This window comes from Protopterus annectens, chromosome 1.part1 (genome assembly GCF_019279795.1).
Source record: "Protopterus annectens isolate FY-2018-M chromosome 1.part1, PAN1.0, whole genome shotgun sequence".
NCBI classification, from domain to species: Eukaryota; Metazoa; Chordata; order Ceratodontiformes; family Protopteridae; genus Protopterus; species Protopterus annectens.
In genome coordinates this window covers 1,784,650,267-1,784,661,967 of record NC_056726.1, presented here as the reverse complement: position 1 = coordinate 1,784,661,967, position 11,701 = coordinate 1,784,650,267, and the positions used below count along the sequence as shown (strand labels likewise).

The 11,701-nt window shown below is 41.0% G+C and overlaps 1 protein-coding gene across 1 annotated transcript in view; it reads right to left on the bottom strand.

Moving 5' to 3' along the window:
* Positions 1 to 1,027: 1,027 nt before the first annotated feature.
* SNRNP40 (small nuclear ribonucleoprotein U5 subunit 40) overlaps positions 1,028 to 11,701 on the bottom strand; it is a 433,394-nt gene continuing 422,720 nt past the window's right edge. Inside the window, exon 10 of the mRNA XM_044084651.1 lies at positions 1,028 to 10,433. Within this exon, the coding sequence (XP_043940586.1) occupies positions 10,384 to 10,433 (50 nt within the window). The 3' untranslated portion in view covers positions 1,028 to 10,383. The remainder of the gene's footprint in view (positions 10,434 to 11,701) is intronic.

The following is an 11,701-nucleotide window of genomic DNA, read 5'->3' as shown; positions in this document are numbered from 1 at the left end:
TCCTCTCCATTTACTTGTAATCCTTCCCTTCAACCCCTTTTTCTACACAGATATAAAATGAGGTACCTAGATGCATAAAAATGTGCCTCACCTTCCACATTTGCTTTTCCTTTACACTTGCATTCTGTGTGCACCTCTACTACACCTATTCCACTTCTTACCATCCTATACACCCCTTCTTAGAACCATTAAATGTCCAGGGCAGTGGACACCTAAGAGCAGGGGGCAAGGATTTGCAATGTGCTGCAGGTTATCAGTCTATGGTACCTGCATACTGCCTGCCAAATCATGTGCCAATCATTCTACCTGCTGCAAACAAGTATTGCAAGACCTCATTAGCCAGCACATGGCCACTACCTTGCTCCACGTTTCTGCTTCCCTGTTTCTCTTTGCTTGGCATGCAGCTCTTTAGTTTTACTACAACTGCATTAACTCACAGCTAGCTGCCCAGTCATGCTTGTTGTCACTTACATATTCTTCAGTAATATGCACAGCACCGTACTGCCACTAGGCAGTAAAAATCTTGCTCAAGTAAACACTATGGCAATCCTGGCCTTGGAAATCTAGGTCTGTTTAAATGCATTTATTTTGTATTTTCCTTGTTAATGTTTACTAACTGCAATGCTTACTTTCATTTCAAGTAAAGTATTTTATTACTGAATTGTAATGCTTGTGGATGATTATTACTAAGGATATGTACACTAGGATGTTGCAATAAACAACTGTTTTACCTTGCAGAGAGTTACCACTCAAGATATTGCTACCACATAAATATTTAGCAAGTGGTGTATTTTAAGGGTAAACAGCATTTATTTTGATATGCTAATCTAGGTTGATCTACAATAAAGACAAGAAAGGAGATGTTGGTAATGGAGAGACATCAGTAACCCTTCCAGGAAAATGGGCATGTGTGAGCACATACTCTCAAAGTAATCTTAATAAAATTTCAATTACTGCTGTTAAGACTACACTGGGTTCATTCTGACGTGGGTGAAATTGAGGTGAGTCAAAGATAACAATTCTCATCTGCATTTGTATAGTGTAAAGTTTATTTGGTGTGGAAGGTGCCTCTTATTTACCCAGTCAGCTGGACCATTTACCACATGATCTTAAAAGTAATCAACTTGCATATGTTAGCTTAGGAACAGCGGTTCAGCTTTAACGTCTGCCTCAGTTCCATCTATTGCAATTAGTGGGCATTTAAATTAGCAATCTTCTGAAAAAATATTAGCTGCCAAATAACACAGCTTTAGCTTTACTGGGGTTTTGTGAGATGGCACTGGTACACAGATATTTTCCATATTATTCCATATCAATGAAAACAGCTGTGAAATAGCATTGGACATTAAACGTTCCCATACATAAATATAACATATTTACCAAAACAGCAGATGTACAAAATTCAGTGTTGCTACTGCAGTACATAGGAGACTGGTAATGTAATAGCCTTCTTAACTAAACATCGTTCTCTCTGCAGTTATGGATATTAGCAATATTTGCATATTAATGCTAACATTTCAAGAGTGGCAGTCAATATTAAGAGGCAAGATGTAGAGTGAAAAAGTTAATGAGTTGTATATCTGATGAGATGATGAAGATTAATCGTGAATATATGCTGTACTGTGTCTGCAGGTCTACATTAATAATACATTAACTGACTTGGCAGCAACATAGTATGCATGCATTCCTGTACACAAAGGATGGTAGCAAAAAATGCATAAAATGGTGCTGGGTAACAGGCACACACACTGAGCTATACAGATTTATTACTGAGTGATGAATATTAGCAGCATTTGCATGATAGAATTTCAAGACTGGCAGCCTAGGCATTAGGGAGCAAGGTGTCTCCTCTGTAAGCTGACATGAAATACTGTGTGTACACAGTCAAAATAAGATGCATGTACTATAAAATTACAGAAGATTTCTTGTGAATGGAAAATATACCATATTTGACAAGTCTCAGTACATTACATTGTAACAGACTTGGCAGCAACACTAAGTATGCACCTATGCAGAGGCTGGTGATACAAACAGCAAAAAAAGAGCTGGATAACAGTCACATGACCCAAGCTAAACAATTTTATATGTCCATAAAGCAGAGATTAGTCACATATCAAAAAAATGGCATCCTCTGCATTAGGAAGCACGGTGCATAGTCAAAATCAGATATAAGATCCAATAAGGCACTGAAGACTATTTCTGAAAAGTTATGGAAAAATGCGGTCATTTGGCATGCTTGCATTAATAATGTATTAATGGACATACCAGCAAATACATATGCATCAATACATGGACAGGACGACAGGTAAAAAAAATGACACATAAATGAGCTGTGTTACAAGTACATATTCTGAACTATACAGCCTTATTTCTGCAGTTAAGGATAACTGCAATATACGCATATTAATACTAATACTTCAAGAATGGTGCCTTGTCATTAGGGAGCAATGGGGTACATGCAAGATGACATGAATTAATGTGCTTGCACATTCAGTCAATGTGATTCATATTTCAAAAGATACTATTTGTGAAAAGTTATAAAACTAGTACATATGCATGTTTGCATTAATAAATTAAAGGATGACATGAACTGATATGTTTGCACATTCAATTTGATGTATATTTCATGAAACACTGAAGATTTGTAAAAAGCTGAAAAGCAAATTTTCAAGTGTGTTCACTGTTGCAATAATGTATGGATCTCCACCCCAGACTGAACCTGGAAAATGGCCCAAATTCTCAATGCCGAACATCCTTCTCTACTTAGGTAGGATGAATGCCATCTTCTTTTTGGATGCTGGCATGCCCTAGTAGAAAGGAGGGCATCCACATACACACCACATTCAGTTCTTTCTTGTTCTCAAGAGGCTAGAAATTACAGATGTGTTAGGAATGTAATATAACTGTAGATATTCTTGTTTATTCACTACTGCAGTCTTGACTTTTGGGATTCATGCCGGCAGGAAGGCTCACGAAGGGCCTGACTTCTGCAGATCTACTTCCCTCATTCTGGATATAGCAGACTCCCTTCTCATTCGGACTTCTGGACACCAGTGGTATCTTCGGAGCCTTCTTGTCGTATATGAACCAGGGTGCTTGTACCAAAGCTTCAGGGTATATACTAACCAGGGTGTCATTCATACACAGCAATGAACCAACCACAAGCCCTAATCTGTTTCTCTATGTTCAGAGTTTACGGACTTGAAAGAGGTACAGAAGTAAGGTGACTGAAACTAAGATAACCTCAGTCATTATTTGGACAACTGCAATAAAAAATAAAATTTTAGAGTGGTCAATAAAGAACACATAACAAGCCTCATAACTTAGAATGTTAAAAGCAAAGTTTTGACGGTCTTCAAAGGCCATTTGCATGACATATCAGTAAGGAATATGTAGTAATTCTGAAGAAAGAATAGTTGTGTAAAATATTACCATAACCACAGATGTCATTCTCTTCTATATGCTGCAATATTCATAATATGAGGGAGTCCCCTTCAGCTGACTCGTACAACTGGCCAGTATACCAAAGTCTAAAAGCCACGGCAAGGTATGTGTGACGGCGCACATCACTTAGCGTACGTCGGCCATAAACAGATGTTCGGTATAAAGCTGGCATCAGCACGTACCTACCTCAGAACTAATGCTGCAAAGCACCAGCCGATAAAAGTAAGCAACATGTAACCTGGTATCAGGCAAGCATCAGGGGGAAGGCAGGGGTGGAAGCAATACTGCAGGATATAGAAGAGAAGAGAGGGACATCTATAGTTATGGTAAGCTTTTACACAACTATTCCATGTCCTTCTATTCATATGTTGCAGTATTCATAAGATGAGGGAGAATGCCAAGGCACATTTAGAGGAGGAATTGGGAGGAGAAGCAGAAATATTTTTCACAAAGCCATGGAGAATAGCTCTGGCAAACCCTGCTTTGGACCTGGAAAACTTGGAAATAACATCCAATTTGTAGTGTTCTGTGAAGGAATGAAGAGAGGACCAGGTAGCTGCCTCCAGGATAGAAGCTGTATACAATCCTTTAAGGAAGGCTCCAGAAGAGGACACAGCCCTAGTAGAGTGTGCCCTTATGGGGAAGACAGATCCTTTCCACTGGCTGAGTAGCAGAAAGAAATGGCTCTAGAGATCCAAGAAGAAATAGCTTGCTTGAAAACAGGCTGGCCCAGAGCCCTTGGGTGATAGGAGACAAACAATTTGTCAGACTTGTGTAAGGGCTGGGTTTTGCTCAAATACCATCCGAGTTGTCTGTGAACGTCCAAGGTGTGGAGAATCCTCTTACTGGGGGATTGGGGAAAAGGGGTAGTGAGATTGATAGCCTGATTCAGAGATAACTCATTTACCACCTTGGGCATGAAAGATGGGTTAGTCCGAAAAGAAATCCTGTTCCTATGAAAGACAGTGAAGGGAGAAGAGGCCTTGAGGGCTTGCAGCTCAGACACCCTTCTGGCAGAGGTAATAGCTACTAAGAGAACTGTTTTCCATGTGCAGTGCTGCAGTGAGGAAGACATTGCTGGTTCGAAAGGGGGCTAGGGTAAGTTTTACCAGGACAAAATTGAGATTCCAAGGAGAAGGCATTGGCTTCCTTGGTGGTCTAATGTGAAGGATATCTTTTAGGAAGAGTTTGACTTACAACCTGGAAGCCAAGGGAGGGGGCATAGGTAAGCATGCTGAAATGGCAGAAAGATGTGCCTTGACTGAGGAATATGACAAGCCATTCTTCATTAATTCACACAGGTAAAACAAAACCAATGCACCTCTACAGATAGTGGTTGCAAATGTTTTTAAGACACCAAAAGGACAACCTCTTTCATTTGGATAGGATTTCATAGTAGTGGTTTTTCTGGCTCCCTGAATAACTTGTAGCACATCCTCAGTGCAAAGGTGTCTAAAGAGAATCAAAGCCCTATCATCCAGAGTCAAGTTTAGGGTCGACATTTGTGGATGTACTAAAGTTCCCTTCTCCTGTGTAAGTCCGTCCTTAGGGGTAACTTGAGGTGACTACCCTTGGCTAAACGTAGAAAGGGGAACCAATGCTGTCTTGGCCAAAAGGGGGTCACCAGCAAGATTTTTTTGTCATTCTCACTGAATTTTCAGAAGACTCTTTGGAAGGAGGGGAATGCATACAGAAACATCCCCTTCCATGGAAAGGACAGATTGTTCACCTTCCATGCCCCAGGATGTGGAATCCTGGCACAATACTTGGGAAGTTGTCTGTTCATAGTTATGTTCATAGGTTCATACTAGGCTAACTGCCCTTGCGAGCCATTGTAAGCCTAGCCAATTATCCCATGTGAGACTCAAACCCTGCATCTTGTGTTCATAAGGCAAACACCTTAACCATTAGGCCATCCTCCCAACATGGGGGAGGCGAAAAGATCTGAGGGATACCCCACTGATGGACAAGGTCCAGAAATACATCCCTGTTCAACATCCACTCATGGGATTGAGTCATGGACCTGTTTAGAGAGTCTATCCCATTCTGAGCTGAGGGAATTTAAACAGCTCTGCTGGGCTGGGCTGTCTCCCAGGTGTACAATGCCAGTCTGAGGATATATGACTTTGTCCCGACCTGCTTGTTGATGTACCAGAGGACTGTGCTATTGTCTGTGAACCACCTTAGGACCCCTGGTGAAATCCTGCACTTGAAGATTTTTAGGACAAAGATCAAAGCTCTTACTTCTTTTATGTTGATATGCTCTTTTGTCTATGGAGGGGTGCACACATCCCTCACCTTCCAGTTTCCTAGAGTTGCATCCAATCCTGTGTCTGATGTATACATGTACAGATCCTGGGTGTGTGGGAGTGGTTGAAGGGGTAGGCCTAGATTTCAGGTGACCTGTGAAATCCACCACTCTAAATTCCTTGTCAAACAGGGTAGGGGAACAACAAATTTCAGTGGATGAGAGTGATGCTTCCAAACTTTTCTTAGGAACCACTGAAAATTCCTGATGCATAGCCTGGCAAAGGGAAGCACTGGAACAGTTGAGGCCATGAACCCCAGGAGGCACAGGAACTCCCTGGTGGTCAAGGACTGAGGTGGTATTAGGCCCTGGAAATATGACGTGAGGGACAGGATCTTTTCTGGGGATAAGCAAGCTATCATTCAACTTGTCAGGATCCTGCACCCCAGGAAGACATGATGCTGGAAAGGGGTCAGGGAAGACATTTGGAGGTTGATGGTAAACCCTAGTCCTCTCAGGAGGGACATAGTGTAGGAAAGATTGTCCAGGAGTATTTCTGGTGATGGGGCCTGGAGGAGTAGGTCGACCAAGTATGGAAATATCTGCATGCCCTGCAGTCTGCAGTGGGCTATAACAGGGGCTAAATATTTTGTGAATACCATCAGTGCTGTAGACAGACCAAACGGCAAAGCACAAAAATGAAAGGAAGCCACAGAAAAGCAAAGGAATCTCCTAAACCATTGGTGAATGGGAATGTGAAGGTAGTCATTTTTTATGTCCAGTGACACCATGAAGGCCTGGGGAAGAATCAGAGGGAGTAGAGTAGGGAAGGTCAGCATGTGAAAGGTGGGAACTTCCAGAAAGGAACTTATGTGGGACAGGTCTAGCATGGGCCATCAAGGGCCATCCTTTCTTGGGACCAGAAGCATCCTGGAGTAAAATCCTTTTCCCCTTTGATTGGGTGGCGTCTCCTGGATAGTGCCCTGAGAAAGAAGAAAGGAGAGGACTAGTAGGAAGAATTCCATTTGGTCGTGTGGGGATTGTGGGATTCCCTTGAAGACAGGATGGGTTTCCCATATGATGAAGTAACTTTAGTCAACGATAGAAAGGACCCAAGAGTCCGGGGTTATCTGTTTCCAAGCTGACAGGGAAAGAGATAGGTGAAGAGAAAGGGGGTAAACGAATCTGGGATCTGGTAGTTAATAGATTACCAGGTTTGGCCTGAAAAGGCTGTTTCTGAGAGGGTGTGGAGGAAGCAGACGTAGAAGGAGCCTGCCTCTTAACATCCCTTTTACCTTTTGGTGGGAAAGATTTAGTTGCCTTCCTAACAAAGGTGGTTTTGGCTGGGTAGTTTCTCTGGAAGCGGCGAACAGGAGAGACAAATATCGGTTTTAAATCCTGGAGTTCCTTCTCCTTTTCCTGAAGGGTTTTAAAAAGCTCTGCAGCTGCAGTGCCAAATAAGGCCTTGTTGTCCAGAGGGGCATCCATGAGCTTAGCTTTGATATCATCCATTAAGGGTTGCAATCTAAGCCATGAATACCTTCTCAGGACAGACCCCATAGCTGCAGACTTAGCTGATGCCTCCACTGCATCATAACTGCATTTCATGGAGTGCCTAGTAACCAGGGAGCAGGAATTAAGAATGCTGGAAAGCTTGGCTTTATTGGGAGAATCTGGAAGCTATGGCAGGAGTTTCACTGCATCCACCAAAAGAGCCAGGGAATATTTGGCTATATGAGTCTGATAATTCATTGCTCTAAAGGCCACGGTTGCAGACATATACACTTTTTTCACCAGCCTCTTCATAACCTTGCTTTCCTTATCAGAGGGAAGCAGGGAGGTGGACGGTAAAAGTTTGAAAGCTTTATCTGCTGTCACTGATATAGTAGCTGGATCAGCAGAGGGTGCCTTAAAAAGGAACTTGGCATCCTCAGGCACCTTGTAAAATCTGTCAGTGCCCTTGGGGCTAGAGGCTGGGAATCTTGGCACTTGGAAGCTGCAGACAGTGAAGGCATCCAGAAGGCCGGTAGGACTTGAAGGATGGCTAAAGGATTAGGGAATTCAATCTGTAGGAGGTCATAGTACCTCTTTTGAATCTCAGAAACTTTGCAGCAATCCCACTTAAAGAAATCTTCAAAATGGTCTCTCTAAAGGAAATATCCTCCCCAGTGGAATCCGCACCATTAGATTCCTCCTCTGGGGAGGCATAACCTAGAGGAGAGGCAATTTGAGTAGAATAGGCAAAAAAATCATCCTCTGATGAATCTTCCTCTTCAGAAGAGACATCCTCAACAGGCCTCTTCAAAGAAGTAGAAGGAGAAAGGGCCTGTGCTGGAAAAGAAGGGGCTGACATCTGGTGGAGGGCCATGAAGGCATTAAAGAGGCCTTGGGTAAAGGCATGCCAGTCAGACGTTTAATCGGAAGCATGGTCCTGAGCAGATGGGGAAGTAGGTTTAGTTTTTAGTTTCTTCTTCTTTGGAGCCTCAGGAGCTAGGTGATAAAAGGAAGAAGGGCCTGACACCGGGCAGCATTCCATAATGTACATAAGAACATCCTCATGAACCACAATCTGCATCATGCCGTGCAGGCCTTCAGAGATAACGTGCTGTGGATCCACCTGGTGCCCGAGTCGGACACCTGCAAATACCTCTAAGATGTGCCTACAGATTCCTTAACGGCTTCTACCAAGGTACCCAGTGAGGCAGCTCTGCAGATTCTGAAGCAGCCTTCAGGCCTTCATCAGCATCGGGAGGGATGCTAGGAGTAGAGGGAGCAGCTGTAGGGTCAGGCTGAGGCTTCTTGGCCTTCTTGAGTTGCGGCTCTTCTGAAGGGCCCGACGTCGGTTCCATTGTCTCAAGCTAATTCTCCAAATATAACCTAAGGGACACTAGGTGGCTACGAAGCATTTTCGGAACAAGGGTCTTAGAGATATCGCACATGTGATCGTGGTCTAGGCCTAAGCAAAATAAGCAAAGATTGTGGGAGTCTTTATGTGGAATCTGCCTTCCCCACTGACAGGCACTCACAAAAAATAAACAAACAAAAAAAAAACACAGTAGCCAAAAGGAAAAGAAAAAACCCTACGGGGTACTTATCTGAAGCACTTAAATGAGTTCTCTGGCAAGCGACGACCAGAGCTGGTAGTCGGACAAGTGGCTGAAAAGTTCTGAGGTAGGTATGTGCTGACGTCCACTTTATACCAAACGTCTGTTTATGGAAGACATATGCTAAGTGATGTGTGCCATCGCACGTACCTTGCAGTGACTTTTAGACTTTGGTATACTGGCCGGACGTATGAGTCAGCCAGAGGTGGACTCCCTCATGTTATGAATACTGCAACATATGAGTAGAAGGACATCATAAGGATGCATCAACAGAGCACTCTCATTTAAGTGCAAGCTGGCAGACAAATAGAACACTCCGATAGCTTAACTGACGACTGTTTAAGCTAAAGTCTGATGTGGACACTGCAAAAATATTCAGCTTCCCTTTCCAGACACTAGACCCAACATACGAGTGCATCTTTCTGAAACAAAAGAACTTCAGAAATCCTTTGTATCATCCTCTGAAGTATGCCCAACAAAGATCTTCATGGGATACAGGAAGCAAAAGCTCTTCTCCTCCTCGCATCTGGCTTTGGCCAGCTCATTCTGTCTGCCATACAACTGTGTTATGCATAAGCTCCTGAATATTAAACCCCGCTTCCAATAATCCATCAGAATTTATCATGTAAAGTCAAACTGTGTAGAAACCAATCAGTTTATCGAAGAAAAATATGTAATACAGTTTTGACAATGAAGTAATACTCCACGTGTTCAAAACAAAAAAAGGAGGCGATATAGCAGAAAAATGTGAAATAATAATTACTGTGGAGTAGTAAAGGAAGAACTTTGTTTTACGACATCAAGTACGCTTCCACTAAATAACTGAACTGAAAAAACAGAAGAATGAACCTGTATCCTTAAAACAAGCATTATACATTTAAATATTCTGGTGAAGGATATCTGGTACACTTAACCATTTCCACTTCTTCTTAACTTCTGACATTTATAGAGCAATGAACTGTAGTATTACGTTTGTAAAACAGTATTTAATTTTGAAATGAGATCATGGATGTATCACTTAAAATAAAGGCCACAGGATTCTTAGAATGTTCAAAGGATACAAGTTTTCTAAGTTACCAGCTTTACTCTGCAGATGCATGCTATACAGAGACTGCATTATGCATTCTGAAGACGAGTAAATACAAAACTTCACTTAACAGCAGTCCCCAATTTATGTGCTACATGTTGATGGTTCACATACTTTCAGTTAAGAATCCATATGAATCCCAGGATTTACGCACCAAAGAGGAAGGTCCAGCTACCAAGACTGGCCACGTAGATTCTGTTAACTTATAAATGCAGAAATGAATCAGATCAGCTCTTTATGGAAGCACATACACAATGATTCAAGTATGCCCATTAACAGCGCAGGGCAGAAACTTCTGCATTCAAGACTGAGAATAATCTATGTAACAGATTTATTTCCATTCAGTCAGCATGTTTAAGTCCATGAAATGTTTCTGTTGATGGGTTTTCTCCATTTTTGTAATTTACTGAATATATACAATACAGTCTGGAAAATATCAAAACATAAGGCTTCCAAATTAAGGCTTGCTTAAGACGTTGCAACTTGATATCTTTTAGCCATTACTGTATTTCGCCCATGTACAGTCTTTTATCACTTGATGCTGAAAGAACTGAAAGAGAAACATGGAAAAAGTATGAGACAGCTGTGCTACACATGCTAAACAAACATTTCTAGACTGATTTCTTAACTGAGAAAAACAAAGAAGTGAGTGTGTAGACGCTGAAAGTATAAGTAACATATTAAGCCTCCACTGAAAATAGGCTAGAGGATTGCAAGAACTAACCAGGTCACAAACAAAAAAGTAAATATAAAATACAGAATAAAGGAATACAAAATACAGGTTCCTTCAGCAATGGCACAAAACCTCCATATGATGTCTGTCCTGTGTCTACATGCACCATATGAATCCATGGCATATATTAGCTTGTTATTTCATTCATATAAGTTTTCTTACATAGTTTTAATCTCCAATGGACCATAAAAGTCCTTAAAGCACAAAAAGCTTCGGTACAGTACATCACAATTACAAAACAAAATGAGTAAACCATCTCAGTATCAGCAGTTAACAGAAATAGACATAATTACAGTTTAGTTCAACAAATAATCAGATTACAAATTATGTCCGTGCACAAGTGCATACACACACGCAGCATGTAAATAAATATATATATATATATATATATATATATATACACACACACATATATATATATATATATATATATATTTATATATATTTAATATTTTTTGCACATAAACATAGTCAATAAAAAGTAAATTTGCAAAAAATGCAAGTTATTCCAAAAAGATGAATCTGATCTGTAGCAAGCGTGGCTAAGGAAAAGAGAAAGGGAGTTTAATTGGATAAAAATGACGTACAATGAATTATAAGCATCATTAAAGAGCTTTGTCTAGCAACACTATAGGGCATGGGAGAAAACACACTTAGGAACACAAAGTCTGCATTTAAACAAGATTAGAATAAAACAATTAGTTCCAAGACATGCAAATCTCAATACCACACTGCTATATGATAAAATCCATTTAGATAAGAAAAGCTGACTTTATCATATCTAAATAAAGAATAAATCTTTAAACTGCAAAGTAATCACCTAAATGGTTTAAATCATCACTTGTTCATAATCTAATTCTGCCTCAGCAAAATTAAACTGATCAAAGGAATCTATGCTTATACATTGTAATGGCAACCTGTTTTCTCCCCCACCCCAAAGTACTGCATTGTATTCTTCAATTACTAGCCTTCACCTATGAATCACTTTCCCTCCACCTGTTGGTCAGCCACTAACTGTTTTACTTTATTCACCCACTTCTAGTTAAGTACAGTCACATCCTACCCTTCTACCACCATCACCTCTC